At 34.1% G+C, this 24,642-nt stretch overlaps 1 protein-coding gene across 3 annotated transcripts in view; it reads right to left on the bottom strand.

Annotated features, from left to right (window-relative positions):
* The window catches only part of LOC140450428 (uncharacterized), a 39,973-nt gene that overhangs the window by 6,216 nt on the left and 9,115 nt on the right, over positions 1–24,642 (bottom strand). The window contains exon 3 of one of the 3 annotated variants that reach the window (XR_011952021.1): positions 12,618–14,149. The exons of 1 other annotated variant lie outside the window; for it this stretch is intronic. Coding sequence is in view for 1 of the 2 variants with exons in the window: in XM_072544066.1 (XP_072400167.1) it covers positions 12,747–14,149 (1,403 nt within the window). In the remaining variant the exon portion in view is untranslated. Of the gene's footprint in view, positions 1–11,902; positions 14,150–24,642 lie in introns of those variants that run through there. One more of the 3 variants, XM_072544066.1, reaches the window with a different exon arrangement.

Raw genomic sequence — 24,642 nt, 5'->3', positions numbered from 1 at the left:
AAGGCCTAAAGCAAGGATGCTGTTTGTCACCGACACTCTTTAAAATATACGTCCAAGAAGCATTGAGGAATTGGAGAAATAAATGTAGATTTATGGGCATCGAAGTAGGACAAGAAACTCTGTATACATTGTTATTTGCAGATGATCAGGTGGTGGTTGCAACCGATGAGGAAGATATAAATTATATGAATCGAAAATTATTTGAGGAATATGCCAAATGGGGGCTTACTGTAAACATAAGCAAAACAGAATATTTAAAAATTGGAGGAAATACCACAGATCTGAGGCTTGAAAACGCAATTATAAAAGGCTGCAACCAGTATAAATATCTAGGAAGCATCATATCAGCAGATGGCAGAGTTAAGATAGATGTACAAAACCGAATAACCCAAGGGAAAAAATGCATCCGAATACCGAATTCATTACTGTGGTCTAATAAAATAAAGATGCATACCAAACTTCGCGTATACAGAGCAATTGTAGAACCAATTACCACATATGGTGCTGAATGTTGGACGATGACAAAGAATGAACGAGATAAAGTAGACGTTGTGGAAATGGATTATCTTAGAAGGTCATGTCGAGTATCGAGAATGGAAAGAATCAGGAATGAGGAAATACGAAACCGTACAGGAATTAGAGATACTCTTTCAGATAGAATACAAGGAAGGCAATTACAATGGTATGGTCACGTGATGAGAATGGAGGAGGAGCGGTGGCCAAAGAAAGCCTTAATGTATGTTCCGCCAGAAAGAAGGAAAAGGGGAAGACCACCAAATTCCTGGAGAAGAGAAATTACAAAAACAATGCAATCTAGAGGCTTAGAAGAGGGAGATTGGAGAGATAGGAAAAGATGGAGGCTGAAATGCGGGAAGCGGCAATCGCCGTAGGACCCCCGTTATATGATGATGATTTCATATCATTGTGAGCGAATATTGTTTAAATTAAAATTTTAGTGCTTCTAGCATCCAGTTGATGCTGGTTACAGTCAACGTCATATCGCTGGTATACTCGATGTACCCAGAACTACATTACGAGACAGGATCCTACAACCGCAGGCCAGGTCAAGGCCGAAAACGATGCACTTCAGTTCGAGATGACCCTCTTCATTGTCACTAAAGTATTGAGAATTCGCTTTTGCACCGCTCATGAAGCTCGTAGGTCTCTTCTTGAGGGCTTTTCGTCCAGTTCGCGCACCACAACTGCTCCCACAATACCGTAGGGCTAGACTTCATTTTGCGCCAGAATATGCTAACTGGTCTATAGCGGAATGGAAGAATATACTGTTCTCAGATGAGAGCAGAATAGCCCTAAAAGGTCCAGATGGACGCCAACGTGTCTATAGGCGTCAAAATGAAAGGTTTGCTGCATGCGCTATAACCGAAACAGTGGCTTACCGAGGAAGGTCAATAATGATTTGGGGAGTTATTTCTTACGAAGCGCGTACTGATCTTGTTGTGTTCGGTAGAGGCAGTGTGAGTGCTTAAGTATACGTGCAAGAAGTTCTCCAAGACCATGTCATGCTTTTGCACTATTCATTGGTGATAACTTCAGACTAATGCATGACAATGCACGTTGCCATACAGCAAGATCTACCCGTGAGTACCTTAGTAAGGTCGGGATTCAAGTTCTACCATGGCCAGCACACAGTCCTGATCTTAACCCAATTAAGTATATCTAGGACAACCTCAAAAGACGAGTAAGAGCAAGAGTACCAGCCCCTGCATCCTTTGAAGAGCTGAAGACAGCTGTGGTAGAGGAGTGGCACAATATCCCCTAATCTGATATCCAGGATATCATGAATGGATTGCCAAACCGGCTCCAAGAAGTCCTAAGGGCTAGAGGCGGCAACACCCATTATTGATACACAATTTTTTTTCAATTAGACTTTGATTCCCAAAATATTGTTAATTTGAATTTTCTTCGAAGATTTTATTCATTGGATTTTTACTGTAACAAATGACTTTTTTTTAAAAAGATTATTTTTTCTCTTCCGCGGAAATAAAAATTGATAAAAAACATGTCTAGTTATTAAAGCACCTAATTTTTGTATTATCCAACATAAGCGAATGAATCAAAAAACAAAAATATTGAGAAAGCATGAGGCTATAGTTACGATTTAATTTCAGTATTCTACAAATGCCAGAATATTCCACAGGGTGATGAAAACTTTAAGAAAAAAATACAGCTTGATTCGTACACCCGGCATACAATGAAAATTTACCTGTTTAGAAACAATATTATTATAAAGATATTGTCAGAGAATAAGGCTATAACGTATTGAAAAAATCACTTAAACCGGACAACAGGTTTAGGAGATATAAGAAATCAAAAATTAACCATTTTTAAGGTGGCCGGTTAATTTTGGACCAGAGTGTATATTCTTTTAATGTTTTACTTTCATTTAATGTCTGTATGTTGTTAGTTATTGTTCATGCAGACGCTACTTCCGTGAGGCTATCCTCAGCATTTTACTCAAAAGAAAAAGTAATAAAACCCGTAATAATCAACAAACTACTCAAAAGCTAGTTCCATGCCAGTTTATCATCATTTTTTTTGCTTTTATCACTAGATGGTGAGTTGAGTTCCTTAATTATATTTTCCCATAAGTTTATATCTTGGCTCATAACAATATCCGTCCCCTTTACTGATTCCTTTTTGGCCAGCTTATAGTTTTGTAGATCTGTATCTGACCTATTCTCTAGTCACTGTTTCTATAGATTTCTCTTCTTTTTTTTTTTAACTTTGTTTATACACGACAAAATATCTTTATAGGGGAATAGACCCTGACAGAAAATTCTGGTCCTCCAGTTTGGGGGGTTGGGCAATTGACGGTAACCCGTTACCGTAAAAAGTACAAAACCGCGAAACCTTTAAATAAGCCTCGGATTGATCGATCTTATCGACGACGACTTAAGCAAAGAAATATGGACTACGCACTTGGTACCTGTAACGTTCTGAAATTGAATAAACCAGGAGCACAGGCATCACTACTTAAAAAGCTCAGAAAATACAAAATAGAACTTGCAGCAATACAAGAAACTAAATGGCTAGGGTACGGAATAAAAGACTCAATAACGCATACAATACTATAGAGCGGAAAATACGGGTTCGGAGTAGCCTTCATAGTTGACCATGGTACAATTAACACAAGGTATGGTACATATTGTTCCAAAATCGGTTCGCTTCGCGCATGACGTAGTCAAGAACCCTTCTTCAGGCAACATTTGAATGTAGTTGTATAGGAAACACTTTCAATTTTAAGTTTTTTTTATACAGGGTGGTCCTTAAGTAATTGTACAAAAAGAAACAGTAGATTCTACACTTTAAAATATTACGATTTAAGAGAAATTGCTTTAATAAAATGTTGATATTAAGAAAGATACAGGGTGTTAAAGTGGAAATTTAAAATTTTATTTTTCGCTATAACTTTCATGTTTGTAAACATTTGTGTATAAAAATTTACAACTAGGTACTTTTAAATATGAGAAATTATAATTTGATGCACACTTTGATGTAACTGATAGAGGGCGCCACTTATGCTACATATGTGGTATAAATTTGCACTTAACTTTTTTGTTCTTTAAGTTACCTGTATTTGGGATAAAAAATATTAAAGATACATTATTTTAACAAAAAAAGCTATACTTGTTAATAACTTCAAAACTTAACAGTTTTCGAGATAATCGCATTTTAAAAATCAGCTGCATAATTCTGATCTAAGGCAATTACTCCAGGCAACGAAGAAAAAATGGACAAAAACATTAATACTTCTGAATTTTGGTATAACACACCTTTAGCTAAAGTTAATAGTTAACGAAATATTAAATAAAATAAATATATCAGCAGGATAATTAATAATAGGATTTGACAAAATAACAGAATAATAGGATTTTACATCAAAGATTTTACGTATTATGTTAAATTAAAGTCATAATCAAAACATTTTGTTTACAAACCAAATTAAGAAATAGTTAAACTAAATAACAACTTTTTGTCAAAGTAAGTGTTCGATATGTCCACCATTTTCTTTAATTCATTTGTCAATTATTCCATAAAAGATCGTCTCATATTAAATAGCATCATTGGTTCTAAAGAAACTGCTGAAGTATTTATTTCTTCCCATAGTTGGTTGCGAATATTTATGGGATTCTTATAGACACGTTGTTTTAATGCGTTCCATATACCAAAATCAAGCGGATTAAATTCGGGGCTACATGGTGGCTATAATGTATAATGGATGAATATATTATTTTGGATACATATCCAAATCTTATGGTATATTTTGAAACTACATCTTATTTGTCGCAGAAGTTAAATAATGTATTAAACTGTGATGTATCTCGTTCAATAGTTACTTATATACATACGGAATAACCTATCGATGACATTACTTATTTATATGAAAACGTTACAGCTTACGAGTAACTATAATTACATCTCGAACAAATGGACTATTATGATTTACTAACGAACTAATATTATGCTAAACTAAATTGCGTGTTTACTATATTTATAACAATATCGGTTGTTAGGACAACGATGATGTTTTTGTAAAAATGCTGAGTCGTTCAGGTTAGATTTGTAGCAAAAGTATTATGAAACAGGACACATATGTGTTATTCAGTACCTGTGCTCTAGTTTCTATTTGTCCTAATAAAAATCGGTAAACAATTTACGTAATGAACAATAAGTATTATTTTCGGATTTTTTATGAATTAAATAATTATATCAATATCTCACCACATTGCCAAGAAATATGACTACCACGACCAATCCAACGTTCAGAAACGTTGTATTTAAGTATGTTCTAACTGCCTTCTCTCTAGAATGTGTTGGTGCACCATTTTGCATAAACCACATATTTTGGATTTTTAGCATTTTACAATAGAGAAAAAGTAATACAACGCCATTATAGAAATTTAAGAAGCGATAGCAAAGGGAAATTGTAAACATGATGATGGCCAACGTCTGAATACGGACACGGCACCTAAAGAAGAAGATGAAATATCTTTTCTCCAATAAGACATTTAGCACATATACCAAAGCATTTTGTGATGTTACATTATCATCTTTGAGTTGATTTAATAAGAATATACTATGAATTATGCTTATCTACAGGTATTCAGTGCTTTACCGCAAAAATATCAAACTAAGAGTTATTGTGCAGCTGACTTATAAAATGCATTTATCTCGAAAACGGTTGAATTTTCAGGTTACTAACAAGTATACATTTTCTTTGTAAAAATAATGTATCTTTAATATTTTTTAACACAAATAGAGCTAACTTAAAGAGTAAAAAAGTTAATCGCAAATTTATGTCACACATGTGGCATATGTGGCGCTCTCTATTAGTTACATTAAAGTAAGTATAAAATTATAATTTATCCTACTCAAAAGCATTCAACCGTAAATTTTTGTCCAAAAACGTTTACAAACGTAAAAGTTATAGCGAAAAATAAAATTTTAAATTTCCACTTTAACACCCTGTATCTTTCGTAAATATCAACATTTTATTAAAGCAAGTTGGCTGAAATCGTAATATTTTAAAGTGCAGAATCTACGGTTTCTGTTTGTACAATTACTTAAGGACCACCCTGTATAATTTGAGTAATTTAATTATGGTAATTATAAAAAGATGATAAAATTGTGTTATTATAATATTTAATCATAAAAAATATTTTGCAGTTAAGTTAATTTTATTGATTTTTGGTACAGTTATTTTTTAACATATACAGGGTGAGTCACCACTAACGAGACGGAAGATTACAGCAAAACGGTAAAAGATTTTAAATGTGTAGTATGTAGGTTGATAAAGGCTGCATTTTAAAATTATTCTGAAATATACAGGGTGCCACAATAAAGCGCAGCGTTTCAAAGTTATATTTTTTCTTATGGAACATCCTGTATTTTATTCGATTTTCTATTTGTCTGCAAAAAATAAGGTATAGTTTCATAAGACTTCCCTATACCTATGTACAGAGTGTTCTGAGTTATGTCGAATTTTCTTAAAATGTAAAACTTTAAACGAGGACTCATTCTTAATTTATTTAAGCAATTCTAATAAATCTAAATAGCTGGATATTGGTCGAATGTATTTCATGATTAATTATTAAACATTTATTTACAGGGTGTTCAAAATTTGTAGTTTCATTATTGGATTATTCAATGTGTAATATAAAGGCGGGTACACATATGCGAGCAGAACTGTTCGCGAACCGTTTGTGAACGCTATATTCGTTAATTTGTACGACGGGACGAACCGCTTGCGAGCTGTTCGTTCGTTGCTCGTCGGGAACCACAGCCTGTCGGTTTTTGGGACGAACACAAAGAATTCTATAAATTGTTTCTGCTAAGTGTGCGATGAGATCATTCGGTTAAACAAAATTGCTGAACGAGCGCGGCTTATTCAAAAGTAACGAGAGAAATTAATAACAGATAATGTAAACAAAATACCTAAATGTTTAGAATAACGAAGTAAATTAATTCTCGGTTTGTTATTAGATACTTAGGGTATTGGATAGCCTGAACATAAACATATTTTCAACAAACTCTTCGTGAACAGCTCACGAGCAGTTCGGCTCGCATATGTGTACCCACCTTAAGGCTTATTTTAAATGGAACACTCTGTATATTCATGAATTATTAAATTAAAAAAAAATTTCTCTTTCGAATGATATACGAATGTCCTATAACTAGGACTGATAGTTTTGTATTGTATATCCTTTATAAAACATGTTTTAATTATCTTTTATGACGCATAGGTACAGGTTGATCAACTTGAGCTAGCTGGCCATCGAATATGAGTGTAGTCAGGTCACACAATATTGCACAATGTTGTAAATGACTTTTTTTTTAATTTTCACACATAAAATTATGTAGGTGTTGTTTAATAATAATAATCATAATATGTAAGCCCTAGCCTAGTAGACCCATGGCTTGATGTTGAGAATGTAATACGTTTATATTGTATACGCAGTATATATATTGGTGTAAGTGTAACGCACCCATAGTATCATGGGTTGACATGACAGACAGTAATGTCAATGAGTATCAAGTAGTAGTTGTAGTAAGAATCATGGATATAGGCTTAAGTTAGGTTAGTTGATTAGTATGTATATTAAAGGTAATAAAGCCTTATATTAGTAGTAAAGTACGACTGTTTATTTTCCAAATCCACACCTTAACAGATGTACTATTCTTTGCCACACCTTTTTCTTTCCCAGTTCGTTACGATAAGTCTTCTCATATTTTCTTTAACTTCGTTGCTTCATCTTGACCTCGCCCTTCTCCTTTTGCCTGGCAATGCACTAGGTAGTACCATTCTGTGAATTCTAGATGGAATTATTCTCTGCACATGGCCCAACCATCTAAGTTTTTGAACCTTAATTAGCGCTAATATGTTGGGATCTTGATAGAGCTCCGTTAGCTCGATATTTGTTTTTAAACATTGTCCATTTAAGTTTTCCCACCAGATTTTGCTCTCCCAAACTAATAAAAACTCTTGGTGTTTTTTTGTTGTGACCAATTTTTCAGAAGCATCCGTCACTATTGGCCTTATTACGGTCTTGTATGTCCTTAATTTTGCACCTCGTGAAATATTATTGCTTCTTCTTCTTAACAACCCATTGAGAGCATATACAGCGCGGTTGCCAGACATAATTCTTTTCTGTATTTCTTCTTCACAGTTAGGTTCTCTTGTGAAGACATTTCCTAAATCCTCAAATATTTTAACTTCTTCGTATTTATATTGTTACCTTTGCTGTTATCATTGTTATGTACTGCCCATATGCATATTGTGCATTCCATATATTTCGTTTTTGCTTCATTTATATACATTCCCTTGGTTGGTTCCCCTTTCTTTCAGTTTCATAACTGTTTTAATCAGCTCTATTTTCCTTCTAGCCAAGATTATCAAGCCGTCCGCAAATGCTAAGCAGTGATGTTTTTTTGGGGTAGATCAGACCTCTTCTATTAATGTTTGCTTTCTGTATAACCTTTTCTAATAATATGCTAAACATTTTAGATGAAAATGGACATCAAAGCTTTCTGTTATACCATGTTTATCTTGACTCTATTCGGTGTCCCTTGGAGAGTTAATGGTGTTGTTGTAATATGTTATTAGGAAAAAAGTGGGAAATTTAAAAAGTAGATAGATAGATAGATTTATTCACGTAAATTTCTACATTATTAATTTCGTCAGACAAAAAAATACAATACAACCACATAAGAGTAAATACAAATACATAGTCAAATTGCCATGCATTATTCAACTTACAATTCTTCGCATGTACAGGTGGTTACATGAGACAGATACTCATCAATAGAATAGAAACTGTGGTAAATCAAGAATTCTTGAACACTATGTTTAAAAGACTTAAAATTTAGACTACGTTTAAAAGACAGATAAATGTTTATATCGTATGGGTATAGAATAGAATAAAATAGAAATATGCTTTATTGTAACAGAAAATGTAGATTTCTTTGGTAATCTTCAGTTTTAAAATGTTTGGAACAAATTCTTGCAGTATTACAATTAAAATTATCCTTTCTACAACAATATATTATCTACAGTTTTCTGGTCACACTATCTTTAGGAAATGTAAACAATATGATGTAAACCATATGATTTGATGCCGTACATCAAAGAAAGCACTAAAAACAAGTAAACTAAAAGTTTTAAAAAAAAATACTAAGCAATATAATAAACCAGACAGCAACTAAACACCACAGGTACTTTTTAAGACACTATAATGCTTTAACTGAAGAAAAAACGCGGTAAATTTCTGCAATGTCGAAAAAAAAACTCGTTAAATATGATTACAAATAATGGGTTAGTGTTCTTGGCTACGTCACACGCCTGGCTCAGCTGTCAAATGTCATGCGCAATATCATACCACAGAATAATAAATAAACAATCCAAATGCCCACTCTGCTTGAAAAAATAAGTATGCGCATCTCGTTCGCGCAGACGGAATCAGCCATGTTTTAGTCGGAACCAGTGCTGTTCAGTGAAATTTTATCTGTTGTGCATAGAAAAATTAACCAGGTTTAATTTATTTACGGCAACCATAGACATAATATGCACTATTTTATTCGTACTTTTAGTTGAAGAATAGATTAAATTATTTCAAATTTACTAAGTTATTAATCTCTAAAAATTTAAAGTACTGTTCTGTCGTAGCTTGTCACAAATTTCTCAATTTTAGTCTATGTTTCCGTTTAAAATATGGCGATCGCGTGCTGACAAACTTCAAAGGCGGCATCTGAGAGTGGGCATTCTGGTTGTTATTTATTCTGTGATGATAGTTGACAATAAGATGAATCATGCCATATTAGATATTAAAGCAGTGAATGAGAGAATATCTAAACTAAGAATAAAAACAAAATTCTTTAACCTTTGACCTAATTTAATTTAATCACTAACATACATTACCCAACAGAAAAACATAGCATGGAAATAAAGAAGATTTTTACGAAGAGCTAGAGGAAGTATACGACAGCTCACCGAGAAATGACATCAAGATGGTACTAGGAGATACGAATACTCAAATAGACAAAAAAGAACTTTTCTTAGGAACTATTGGTAAACATTCACTCCATCAAAATACCAAAGAAAATGAAGAATTACTTATCAACTTTGCCAGTAGAAAAAACAAGATCATAAGCTCGACTTTTTTCCCACACCGCGACATGGATTATGCCTGGTGGAACGACCGCCAACCAAATTGATCATGTCTTGATGGACAAAAGAGCCGTAACAAGCATACAAGATGTGAAGAGCCGAAGAGGAGCATGTTGCGGATCTGACCATCTCCTAGTATAGACAAAATATAGATGCAAAATTCAGAGAAACCGGAAGGACAGACAGGAACAAACAACACAACTAGATATACAAAAATTGAGATAAAAGATATCAAACAGAACTATGAGACAGAAATAACACGAACACTGACAAATACAGGCAGACTAGGTAACAGAAAATATTATGAAAAAATTAAAACAAAAGTAATTGACGCAGCAAGAAAAATCATAAGCCAAAAAACAAACAAAAAGAGAATGGTTTAATGACGAGTGTAAAAAGGCTATACAGAAAAGAAATGAACACAATAAATGCATGGAAAGAAGAACCAGAGAAAAATATGTAAGACGGAGGGCCAATAAAATATGCTGCTCAGAGAAAAGATACGAAAACGGTAATATACAGAAAATGGAAAATAATCTCCAAAGCAACGATATAAGGGAAGCGTATAGATACCTACACAATTTAATCGAAAAATATAAACCTCGAACAAATCTCTGCAGAAATCAAGAAGGGCAAATAACCAGTGATCCAAAAGAAGTAAAATCAGTCTGGAAAACCTATTTGCAAACTCTTCTAGGGGCGAAAGAAAATGAAGAGAATATGGAAATGCATCACATTGAAAGAGACACCGAAAATATAGAACCCTCGACGATGGAAGAGGCAAAAAAAGCCATACGAGCACAAAAGAATAACAAGGCTTTAGGTATTGACAACGTCCCTCTGAGCTACATAAATTAGGTGGCGAACACCCAGAAATGCATATGCTTATGAACAAGATTTGGAATGATGAAAAGATCCCTAACGAGTGGAAAACGGGAATTATATGTCCAATCTATAAAAAAGGGGATACACTAAAATGCGAAAATGATCGCGACATAACCATTTAGTGCACAGCCTACAAAGTTTTTATTTACATACTAAACAAACGACTCCAACAACTAACTGACAATATTTTCGGGGAACATCAAATCGGTTTCCGACAGGGAATATCTACACCTGATCAGCTATTCACAGTGAAACAAATCGTGAAAATATGATATTGACGTCCACAACATATTCATAGATTTCAAACAGGACTACGACTCAATTAATAGACAAAAGTTATATAAAATATACGAGTATTTATATATCGATTTAGTGTCCTTTTGGCAATGTTGTCATGTTTGTTTGTTTCTCTCGTAGCCTTAGTGATTACTCTCCTTTCCATCTACACCTTGCACGTTGTTGTACGTTGAGCCGTTTAGACGTTACCCCCTCCCCTTTCCATCGATACCTTGTACGTTGCGCCCTTTAGACGTTACAAGCTTAGTGTCCTTTTGACAATGCCACCATCTTTGTTTTTTTATGTTATCGTATTCATTACCCCCTCTCCTTTCCGACGATACCTTGCACGTTGTTGTACGTGAAGTCGTTTAGACGTTACAAGCTTTGTGTCCTTTTGGCAATACGCCGCCATCTATGTTTTTTGTGTTAACGTATTCGTTATGCCCTCTCCTATATGGTTTGGGTCACGACTAAAGGTTCGGAACCACGCTAAGTTACGCGTTGGTCGGTAATGTAGATCCAATGCTTACCGACAGTGACGTCACGCTGTCTGGCCCAAGTGCCGCATACTCTGCTGATCAGCTATTCCCAGTGAAACAAATTCTAAACAAATCGTGAAAATATGACATTGACGTCCACATATTCATAGATTTCAAACAGACCTACGACCCAATTAATAGACAAAAGTTATATAAAATATTGCATAGGTTTAACATCCCCCAAAAATACATTCGGCTAGTAAAAACAACAACTGTTAGAGTACAAAATGAGCTCACTGATAACATTTCAATAGTCAAAGGATTAAATGTGATAAGACAGCTGAATATAGGAAGAGGTAATCTCCTAACAAATAACTCGATACAGATTGCCGCCTATTCCGATGATATTAGCATTATGTCTCGCAGAACATAAGAGGCGGTAGAAATATATTCACAATTAAAAACAGGGACAAAAGAGACCGGTCTAGAAATAAATAATCAAAAGACAAAAAAGCTCACACAGACAAGGGCTAGGGGAAACAGGGCAAATAAATAAAGGTAATAGTACTAATAATACAATTCAATCATTTCGTAATAATATGAAAATGTCAATTTTAAATTGGATGAAATGCTTTGGATTTATAAGTAAATGGTCAATATATGTTCATGTTACTCTTGGTCTTCTTCTCTATAGTACTACAATCCCAGATGACTCTCCACTGAGTTAACAATCGGTTTCCACTTGAAACAGTCCATCATTAGTTACTCTGTTTGTTCAATATTTAGATCACGTAAATCTACTGCAATACTATCTCTCCACTGCATCCCGGGTATCCCTAGCGGTCACTTTCCATTCGGAGTCTCTTCCTAGGCCAGCTTTACATCATGCTAATCTCGTTTCTTGACATGGCCAGCCCATCTCAATCTTTCTTACTTATTTACTTACTTACTTCTAGATCATTCTAGTTTTTGTAAAATTAATTAAATTCTTCTGTATGGTTAGTTCTGCCATGGCATTCCACTACTTCATTCGTATGATACTATCATATGGTGGTTTAAAATATATATAGAGATGATGTAATGTTTTATTGTATTCATTATATTTCTCCATTAACTGCCTAATAGTGAATATCTGATCACTGTTGATCGATTTTTCCTAAACCCACACAAATAGTCTCCTATTTGATATTCTTGGTCTTCCTCACATTTAAGGTTTATCTTAAGTGTGAACGTTCATATGCGCATTTAAATTACTTTTGGTACTAAATTGATGAAAACAAATTTCACACCTGTAAGATTTTTCGCCGGTGTGCACCCTCAAATGTATTTTTAAATGCCCACTGCGAACAAACTGCTTAAAACAAATTTTACATTGATAGGGTTTCTCTCCAGTGTGGACTTTCATATGCAAATCTAAATTACTTATAAGTTTTTTTATAATTATTCATTTTCAATGGTCTTTTTTTACAAAAACCTTTATCTTTAGTGTTCATATGCACATTTAAATGACTTTTTTGGTTAAACTGGGAAAGACAAATTTCACACTTATAAGGTTTTTCTCCAGTGTGTAACCTCATATGTGCCTTCAAAGCTCCTTTTTCACTAAATTGCTTAAAACAAACTTCACACTTGCAAATTTTTTCGCCAGTATGCACTCTCAAATGTCTTTTCAAATGTCCACTGTGAGCAAACTGCTTAAAGCAAATTTCACATTGATGAGGTTTCTCCCCAGTGTGAACTTTTATATGCTTTTTCAAACCGTTTTGCTGAGTAAACTGTTTAAAACAAGTTTCACATTTATAAGGTTTCTCACCAGTGTGAATTTTCACATGCACATCTAAATTAATTTTTTGATTAAACTGTTTAAAGCAAATTTCACATTGATAGGGTTTTTCTCCCGTGTGTATCCTCAAATGTGCTTTCAAATGACTTGCATATCTAAATTGCTTAAAACAAATTTCACACTTGTAAGGCATTTCACAGTTGTAACGCTTTTCGCCGGAGTGCACTCTCAAATGTTTTTTCAAATGCCCACTGTGAACAAATCGCTTAAAGCAAATTTTGCATTGATGAGGTTTCTCTCCAGTGTGAACTTTCATATGCAAATCTAAATGACTTTTTGTATTAAACTGATTAAAACAAATTTCACACTTATATGGATTTTTTCCAGTGTGCAACCTCAAATGTCCTTTCAAATGACTTGCTTCTTTAAATTGCTTAAAACAAATTTCACACTTGTAAGGTTTTTCGCCGGTGTGCACTTTCAAATGTCTTTTCAAATGCGCACTTTGAACAAACCGCTTAAAGCAAATTTCACATTGATGAGATTTCTCTCCAGTGTGAATTTTCATATGGGTTATCAAATTGCCTTGCTGAAAAAACTGCTTAAAACAAGTTTCACATTTATAAGGTTTGTCTTCTGTGTGAATTCTCACATGCACATTTAAAATATTTTTTGTATTAAACTGTTTAAAGCAAATTTCACATTGATAAGGTTTTTCTCCAATGTGCAATCTTAAATGTTCTTTAAGATATATTTTTTTAGGAAACTGTTTTAAGCAAAATTCACATTTATAAGTTTTTTTTTCTGTGCGAACTTTCATATGCACATTTAAATTACTTTTTTCACTAAATTTTTTAAAACAAATTTCTCCCTTGTAAGGTTTTTCTCCAGTATGTGTTCTGAAATGATTGTTTAAATGTCTTCTTTGAGAAAACTGCTTAAAGCAAACTTCACATTTGAATGGACTCTTTTCCTTATCACAGAAATGAATAGGTAATGTTTGTAGAATGTCCATTCCATTTTTGTCAGTGTGAAAACCTAAAAAAAAAAACAAATTAGAAATATATCTGTTTTACAGTCTCCCAGAATTTTTGTATAAATTGTAGAACAGTGAAGTATTAAGTATTAAAATATATATGTAATATTCAACAAACCCTCTATGCTAGTTCCACACCAGTTTATCGTCATTCCCTTTGCCTTTATCGCTAGGTGGTATTGACCTCTTTAATTATATTTCTCCATACGTTTTTATCTTGGCCCTTAAAAATATCAATCCCCTTTACATATTACTATTTGACTACTTTATAGTTTTGCAGATCTAAATTTTCTGGCCACTATTTATAGTTATACACTCTTCTCTTTAATTGTTAACTTTCTCAATTACCCACCACAGTTTTATTCTCAAACTTCTTTCCTGTGGGTTTTCCAAGTAGTTTAATAGCAGTACCTGCCTCTAATAATAGCCATATTCTTCCAAATTGTAGCAGGACTTCCTTTCTTGATCCAGCTAATTCTTTTTACCATTTTTGCCTTTAGAATTTTTTCTCATCCGTGAACATCCACCATATGATTTTTCTGTGGTCCTCTCTAATATTTGGTTTCATTTTGCCTTTTTTTCCTTTAATGTCCAGTACAAGCAAATTACGTTGTAATCTGACAACCTCATACTTGTCATCAAAATATCATCCCACCAATACACCATAATCCCACCACACAAATCCCAAATCTCACCACAACCATCAAAAGACATAACATGCCTAACCTCAATATCTATTTAATACATAACACAACTGAATGATACATTATACAAAAAAAGTTTAAGAAGTACTATAAATCAACAATATCATCAAATGAAATTATGAGAATTTCTTTTTCAATTCAGAAAATATATCTCGTGACAGAAAAATAAAAAAGTCTGTCCAAGCGCGATTACATCAAACGATTTCATTAAATACTTTAGTAGCTAAACATATTAGAAGTTCTTTTAATTCCACAAATAAAAATGAAGCCATAGATTTTTTTGAAAGATGTACACTCTCCCTGTGACTCTTTATTTTTATTACTTGTTAGTGATACTGAAATTAGGAATGTTTTGCATAGATTAAAAAACTCACACTGCACGGATGTTTATTTCTTAAACAAAAAAATAATTGTGGAAACTATTTATATAATTATTGACAAATTAATTATACTTTATAATAATTGTCTTACTGAAGGGATTTTCACAGATGTATTAAAAGTAACAAAAGTGCTACCAGTGTTCAAAAAGATGAAATTGGAAATTATCGTCCCATCTCAATCATTCCCATTTTCGGCAAAATTTTTGAGAGTATTCTAAATGTTCGTATAGAATATCTAGAGAAACACAAAATATATATATTTAGGGATTCTACAGTATTCACTGCCTTCCTTCGCTCAACCGTTTCCATCTCTCTCTGTTGTTCCATTCTCCATCGTTTAGTCCTCTCTTACTCATGGCGTCGTCTACTTCGTTTCTCCAGGATTTTCGGGGTCGTCCTCTTTTCCTCCTTCCTATGGGGCTCCATTCGGTTATTCTCTTTATCCATCTGCTGTCGCTAGTTCTTCTTACATGTCCATACCACTTTAGTCTTTTTTGTTCTATATGTGTTAGTATGTCTATTTTCTATTGATGTTCTTTGCTTTATTTCGTCATTACTTCTCCTATCCATTCTTGTTACTCTGCAGCATCTTCGCAGGCATTCCATCTCTGTTGCTACTATCTTACTGCTGTTTTCTTGTTTATGATCCAATTTTCAGCCCCATATGTCATAATACTTCGCACTAATCCCGTCTATCCCACCATACTGAGTTAAGTTGTCGGATTGCTGTTCTTGTTTGTCCTAATCTTTGTGTAATTTCTTCCTCTGTTGCCTTTTTCGTGATTATAAACCCCAGGTATTTGAATTTATCCTTTCCTTTGATTGTTACGTTGTCATAAATCTGTAGATCTTTTATCTCTTCTTCCCTTGTAGATAGGTACTCTGTTTTCGCGAGGTTAATATCTAGGCCAGCCTTGGTATATTCTTCTTGTAGTTTCTTCATCATGTAGCTGAGGTTGTCTTGGTTACTACTATTCACTACTTGATCGTCTGCAAAACTTAACGTATATAGGTATTCGTTCCGTACCGGTACTCCCATGCCTTCGCATTTTCTTTTCCATGTAGTCAAGGCTTTCTCTAAGTATATTTTGAATAGGGTTGGAGACCATGATCTTCCTGCCGTGAAGCCTGCCTGATCCTCCCCAATTTTGCCTTTTATCGCTTGCTCTATCTTTTCTCGCAGTATCTTCCCATATAATCTTCCTATTGATGATATTACGCTTATTCCTCTGTAGTTTTCGCATCGTTTTCTATCTCCTTTCTTAAATATAGATGTCATATATGCCGCCGTCCATTCCTTTGGGAGCTGTTCTCCATTTATGGCTTTCTGAAATATCCATTGTATCATCCGGTGTAATTCTTTTCATCCGTATTTTATAAGCTCAGGTGAGATGCTTCCAGGTCCAGGTGCTTTCTTATTTTTGATTGCTTTTATGGCCGTTCTCATTTCCCTGTCTGTTATTTCTATTTCTTGTTGTGGAAATCTGCTTCGTCTTCGCCTGTTTTATTTTCCAATGAATTGTGGTCTTTGTTCTGTTAATAGTTTCTTGTAGTAGTCCTTCCATTCTTTGTCCTGTATATTTCCCAATTTTTTTTTTTTGAGTTTTGTTTCAATCCTCTCAGTGCTTTCCATGACTCCGAAGTTCTTGTACGTCCTATATATGTTTCAATATTTAAGCAGATTCTTTCCCATTCTTCATTTTTTTGCTGTGTTATTTGTTTTTTCACTTCTCTTTTTTTTTCTCTATATTCTTTATAAACTTCATCGTTGTTTGTAGTCAGCCATTTTCTGTATAGTTGCTTTTTTTCTTCAATTATTATTTTTGTTGGTTCATTTATTTCATAATAGTGCTGTTTATTTGTTATATGTTCTTTTTCCCCAAGGGCTTCGAATGCTGCTTGCTTTATACTCGCCTTTATATGCTCGTGTATTTCTTCGACGTTGCCGTATCTAAATTCTATTAATTTTTGGTCTAGACGTTGTTGGTATAGTTCTCGTATTAATTGTTCTTGGAGTAGTTCTATATTGTATTGTTTTTCTCTTATAGTGTTCAACGGTTCTTCTGTGGAGGGGGTCAGGGGGTCTTGTTATGTTTCCAATTAATGCCATTTTTGCTGTCAGTAGTCTATGGTCCGTTCCACATTCTGCTCCTCTTTTGACTCGCACATCTTTGATCTTTATTGTGGTATCTTGTTTGATTATTATGTAGTCTATTATCGATTTCAGCTTTCGTGTTTCTTGCGTCCATGTATATTTATGAATATTTTTATGTCTGAAGAATCCGTTGGTGATTTTTAGGTTGTTTAGTTCGCATAATTCAATCAGACGTTCTCCGTTATCGTTTTGTTCATCCTCTCCAAATCTCCCCACTACTTTATCGTTTTCTTTCCTTCCGGTTCTGCCGTTAAGGTCTCCTGTTATAATTATCTCCACGTTCTTTTTAATTAGCTCTATTTGATTTTGGAGTTGTTCCGTGAAATGTTCTTTTTCTACTCTCGGAGAATCGTCTGTTGGTGCATATACTCCGAGTATCACTGTCTCTTTACCGTATATGTCTATATGCATTTTAATTATTCTCTCGTTGATTGGTTCCCATGTTCTAACCCTGTTCTTTCACTTATTTTTGATTAGTATTCCCACTCCTGCCTTTGCTCTACATTCTTTATTAACTCCGCTCCAGCAGTGGATATGGTCTTCTATTGTTTCCGTTCCATTTTCTTTCTTTTTGGTTTCTGTTGTTACTAGTATGTCGATGTTGCTTTCTTTAAACTCTTTGATCACTTCCGTCGCCTTTTTGTTCCATCCTTGTATATTCCATGTTGCACATATGAATGTTCTATCTTTCCTTCGTTTCGATTGAAACACAAAATACTTCACTGTAATCAATATGGCTTTCGAAAAAAGTGTAGCACTACACTGGCTATGCAGAAAATTGTAAGAGATATAGTTGATGACTTGAAGACAGAGTTGGGTCGGATACTGAAAAAAAGTATCCGGATACCGGATACGGATACTCAAAATGTATCCGGATACTTTTTAAAAAAGTATGAATACTTTCATTTAAAAATGTATTCGGATACAAGTATCCGGATATTTTTTTCGGATACTTCCTAGGATACTTTTTTTAAGGACATAAATTATTAGTATTAGAACTATGTGATGTGCATGTAGGTACACTAAAATAAAATTATAAATATTAAGATGTACAATTATAATGTACAAAAATAATTTCTTCTAATTATACAGGGTACAAAAAGGGGTTCTTGAAAAGAGATATAGAAAATATAAAAAATAAATGTAAGTAATTAATTAAACAACGTACTTAGGAAGATTTATAACTGATTAGGTAAAAACAAAGCTCCATTAGCTATATAATAATATATTATAACGGTGACGAGTACGAAAAATGGGATTTAACATATTATAGTAGAGGAAATAGACTGGCAAAAGGCTTCTAGAATAGATTTTCGTGGGCACTTTGTTGCTAAAATGTAAAACCCATTTTTTTTGTTTCTAACATTTTTGTAATGCAAAATCACTTGGTCGTCCAAAAATCATAGTGGGAGGGGAGTGGTGGGGAGCGTTACAAAAAAAACGCAATTTTTTTTCATCGTTTTTCGGATGAACAATATCCGAAAATTCATTCCCCAAATTTGCATACCTATCCGGACATTAGAAATATTCTTTTTTTATTTATAAAAATACGATAAACGATTATTGTATACGGAGCGCCTTCATACAAAATCACTTGCCCTGAAAACCCATATTTTTAAAATCGTTTACCTCGCTCTACCTCGAAAAATATTGGGTTTAGCAAAAAATAGCTTCCTATAAACGTTATAGACCAAACATCAGAGAACATGTGGGTTTTTTATAAATTTTGATTGGATAATTAGTTTTAAAAAAAAATTAATAAATCGAATGTCATGTCACGATGGACAATGGCGAACGCAGAGATGCGAGGGAGGGCGAGATTCCTATGCCATAGTCAACCGCAAATCGACTCTACTGATGGTGATGTTACGGTCGTTGTAACCTCGAGACGCTGTTGTGTTATATGGTTGTATATATTCTAGCGCAACAAGTGTATCGTTTTGCATAAGTGACATATAATAAAGTTCTTACGTGTTAATTATATTATTAACGTGATTAATTAAACTTATTGGCAAGTTAACAATATTTAGTACTTACTTATTATTACAGTTAGTATTTTTTTTGTATCCATCTAGAAATGGATTTAACGAACAGCAGCAGCTCTGACAGCGAACTTGAGTCAAAAATCAGATTAAGGCATGTTTCTTTCCATAAATCTGATGCCAAAAAAGACGTTTTTATTCAAAATGTGTGTCTTATTTGTTTGCAAGGAGGAAGGCTGGTTAACTCTAAAGAAAGATCAAAAAAAACTTTTATTGAATGCACGAGCGAACGTATGAAAAATTGTCATGAGAATAAATACATGCGGCATATATTCTCAAAGTTTGATGATCTAAAAAATCAAGATTTTTTAAAATGGCACAAAAACTGTTATAAATCTTATACGAGCTCAAAGAACATTGCCTCGTACAAATAAAAAAATACTAAACTACCATTTGATTTTCGTAGAGACGATATTTTTCAAAAACGGCCCTTTAATTTACAAAAGCGCTCACCGAATCAAAAACTATGCCAAGTTATGACTAATAATATGCAAGAAAAAATAAGAGCGATATCACAAAGCAACCCTGTGTTCTTGGCGAGAAGTGGAGAAAACGACTTAATTGACTCGGAAATAAAATATCAGGCCGCTTGTGTTTCGACTGAATTACGCAATTTAAATAAAAAATTTGTTGGAAATAGTAATGTTAACAAAACAGACAATGAAGCATTTGGAAAACTTTTGGAGGAAATGGAGAAGGGTTTTGAAAAAGGTAAAGGATACAGCACAAAATCAATTGGTAAAAGGTATCGTGAAATTAGTGGCATTGACGACATGAGTGATAAACAAATAATTAAAAAAATGAAAAACCATTTTGGGGATGGTGTTGAATCAGTAAGGTGTCCTAGACAAAATGAGCCTACAACTACAATTAAGACAATCGGCACAACCACGAGGAATCTGACACTTTTAGTTTCGGGGCATCGGAGTAACACATTCTAGTCAAAATGTGCCAAACTATCCGAAGCGAGATAAACAAGATGTCAACTGAGTTCGATTAAAAAAAAAAAAAAAGAATGTTAGAGACTACAAAAAGTCTATTCCTGAAAGCTTGTATTCTCTTGTTAATCTTATTGTCCGCAATGAAAGCGATAATGAAAAGAAAATTGAAACTGTAAGCATTTTCCAAGACATTATTTTTGCCTGTTCGAATGGAAAAATAAAAACTCCAAAGCATATTGGGCTAGGACTTTTAGTTCACCAGGAAACAAGGTCGAAAAAACTCATTGAAGCAATACACGTTTGCGGTCATTCAATTTCATACATCGATACTCTTAGAGTGCGTAACAGCATCGCCCAAGAAGAAATTCAACTTTACTTGGAGAATAATCATGTGACCATACCGAGACAATTGGTACCCAATCGATTCGTTTAATTTGCTGCTGACAACAATGACATTTTGGAAGAGACTTTGGACAAAACATCTACTTTTCACGGAACCCAAATTGCTGCGTTCCAGAGAGGACCATTTAATGAAAATATACCTAGACAATTTAAATTTTTGCTGTATAATCAGAAGCTGGTAATACTAAATGATTTCCATTCCCTTCACAAAATTTATTTTGACAAATCAAAAAGAAAAGTATAATCTGAGGAAAATAAACTGAGCATCATAGAAAAGGGTCAGAATCTTAATAATAACATAAGATATCGTAACATGGCATGGTGCATTTGCAAAATGAGGGACTCTGTTAGGGATGAAACCGTTATCCCACAGTGGTCAGGATTTCATAAACGGACTGTGGGGATAAATCACATGTAACGACCTATGGCTACTTACCTGTACTACCCCATGTCTCATCAGAATATGATACCGTTTGGAATGTTATCATAAAGTGCAATGAAATTGCTAAGAAGCTAAATAACAGATACACCGTATTGACGTTTGATCAAACGATCTATTATAAAGCTAAAGAGCTCCAATGGTCCCAGCCAGAAGACACAAAAAACGTAGTCATTCGTCTAGGTGGATTTCACATGGTTATGAACTTCCTCAAAATAATTGGTCAGTTCATGACAGATTCTGGACTTGCTGATGTATGGTTGGACAGTGGTCTCTATGTTCAGTCCACAATTAATGGTATTTTATCTGGAAAAAAATACAATAAAGCTATACGAGCCCATAAGTTGACGTACGAAGCTCTGTCAAGATTATTAATAAATCTTTATAAGAAGTGGTTTTTAGAGTGTGGCAGTCCTTCTGTACATTATATTAACTTAATTCATCTTTGTACATCGGAAATCATCGATAACTTCAGGAGAAAAGAAGACGTTATGCAACTCTCCGATAAAATCTCAACTTTAACTCGTGAACTTTTGACAGAGTTTCCAGAATTCATTGCAGCTCAAACTGCCACAGGCAAATACTGGAATGCATACTTGGAAATGGTAGATATTCTATTAGAATTTGCCATTTTAGATATGTATATCCCAAGCTTTTGAAATTTAACCACTTTACTACGTCTTTAGTAAGCTTTATAATAATAACAATAATCTGTAAGAACATTTTTGGGGATACGGGATACCCCTACATACCAAGTCACCTAGGGCTCGATAGCACGGAAAGAGTCCCACCAGAGCTCAATCCTTTTGATATCGTAAGTATCTGAGATGAGTGAATTTTCCCCTTTGAGGGAGTGCGAGCCGTATGGCTAAATCTGGATATTAATAATTTAATAATAATAATAATAAGTATACAACCTTAAAGATATATAACAGTACCTATTATAATAATATAAATACTACTATCACTTAACAAATACAGTATTTTAAAACTGTTAATAATCTGACAACAAAACGAGCCAAAGAAGTCACTATTTACGCTAGAGTATTCATCCTCCTTAAAATCAGCATCACAATGAAAAAACGACCATAACAACATCGCCATCAGTAGAGTCGATTTGCGGTTGACTATGGCATAGGAATCTCGCCCTTCCTCGCATCTCTGCGTTCAGCACTGTCCGTCGTGACATGCCGTTCGATTTATTTAATTTTTTCTTAAACTAATTATCCAATCAAAATTCTAAAAAAACCAGCATAATCTCTGATTTTTGGCCTATAACGTTTATAAAAAGCAATTTTTTGCTAAACCCAATATTTTTCGAGGTAGAGCGAGGTAAACGATTTTAAAAATATGGGTTTTCAGGGCAAGTGATTTTGTAAGAAGGCGCTCCGTATACTATAATGGTATGACGTATTTTTAAAAATAAAAAAAATATATTTCTAATGTCCTGTTGGGTATGCAAATTTGACGAATGAATTTTCAGATATTGTACATCCGAAAAATGATGAAAAAAAAATTGCATTTTTTTTTTTGTAAGGCTCCCCACCGCTCCCCTTCCACTTCGATTTTTGGACGACCAAGTGATTTTGTCTTACAAAGATATTAGAAACAAAAAAAAATGGGTTTTACATTTTAGCAACAAAGTTCCCACGGAATAGCACAATAGGATCCTGTTTAAACTCTACTATTAGACACATCTGGATTGAAGGAATGGCAGTGTTGTGCCTACGTTAGGTGCATTATCGGCGGGCGATAAATATTTAAAAGTATCCGAATATCAAAAAAAGTATCCGGATGACGAATACTTTAAAATTTGATCACGGATAAGGATTCCGGATACAATATTTAAAAAGTATCCGGATACTACCCAGCTCTGCCTGAAGGAAGGTCGTTTTGTGTCTTTGACATTGTATGACTTATCCTTTTGACTGTGTTTCGCATAAATTACTGTTGCGAGCTCCTATTATGCCCAAAAAGCAAAAAAAATAAAAAATATCCTTATAAAACTAATACCAATTATAAAGTTACAACAATTAAGTATAAGGTTCAAACAATTAAGTATATCATACAAAAATTGAATTGTGAAACAATAAATAAATAAATAATGCGGTCCGAAAATAACACAATCCTATACATAAAATAAAGCGTTATCAAGTTTATTTTTAAAGATGTTAACACTAGTTATCGATATGGTGTCTTGATCCAAATTGTTCCAGATATTAAAGATTTTATTTGGCAAGAAGTTTACCCTGAACCTTGCAGTAGTTTGTTCCCTCTTTAATTTGTATCGATGGCTTATTAATCTTTCGTCTTGATTCAAAGTGAATATGGTGTTAAGGTTCCCAAAAATATGTTTTAAAATACGGATGGACATAATTAGGTCACCTCGAAGACGTCGCTGCTAGAATGTCGTAAGATGAGCCATGGATAGTCTATCTTCATAGTTAGGTCTTACACGGCCGTATGCCAGTCTTGTGGCTTTACGCTGAACATTTCCAAGTAGAATTTTATTGCGACTGAGATCTGGATTCCACACTGGCCCAGAAAACTCAAGAATAGGTCTAACGCACATTGAGTAAAGTTTACTAGCAAAGGTTAGAGATATACATGTAAAACATTTACGGACCAAAAACAGTTTCGAGTTTGCACGTTTACACACCGACACTATGTGATCAGACCAATTTAAGTCACTATTAATTATCACTCCGAGATCGTTGTTGGAGGTTACCGAGTTTAAGGGATGTACATTAATAAAGTACGGCAGTGATGGGTTATTTTTGCCGATATGTAAAACAACGCATTTTTCGATGTTAAGCGGAAATAACCATTTGAATATTGCATCAAGATCTTGTTGAAGAACATGTTAGTTAATAGTTGGATTCACATATAATTTCGTGTCATCAGCGTAAATGGAAACCTTACTGGATACAATGAGCGGAAGATCACTAGTGTAGACACAAAAAAGTAGCGGTCCAAGTAATGATCCTTGTGGGACTCCACTATTGACTGGCTTATCTAGTGAGTGGTCTTCCCCAACACGAACCCTGAAGTATATGTCGGGATAGAAAATCTTCAATCCAAATGTTTAACTTTCCGCGGATACCATAATGATCCAATTTAGCTAGTAATCGACGTTTTGGAACACGGTGGAAAGCTTTGGAGAAGTCTAAGTAGACTACATCGACAGCAATCCGATTGTTTAAAGATAATGACCAACCATTTTCACAATGAAGTAAGTTTGTGATCGTTGAACGACCTTTGATAAAGCCATGCTGTTGGTGAGGGATGACATTTTCTTGAAGAAGAAACTTAGACATAGCTTCCGAAATAATCGATTCCATGACCTTGCCGACAATAGGAACCAGGCTGATTGATAATTATTGCAATCAAGTTTATTTCCTTTCTTGAATATAGGAGTAAACGAAGCCAATT

The sequence above is a fragment of the Diabrotica undecimpunctata genome, chromosome 9 (assembly GCF_040954645.1).
Source record: "Diabrotica undecimpunctata isolate CICGRU chromosome 9, icDiaUnde3, whole genome shotgun sequence".
Lineage (NCBI taxonomy): Eukaryota > Metazoa > Arthropoda > Insecta > Coleoptera > Chrysomelidae > Diabrotica > Diabrotica undecimpunctata.
Note: the sequence above shows the minus strand (reverse complement) of the source record. Positions and strands in the feature narration are given on the sequence as shown.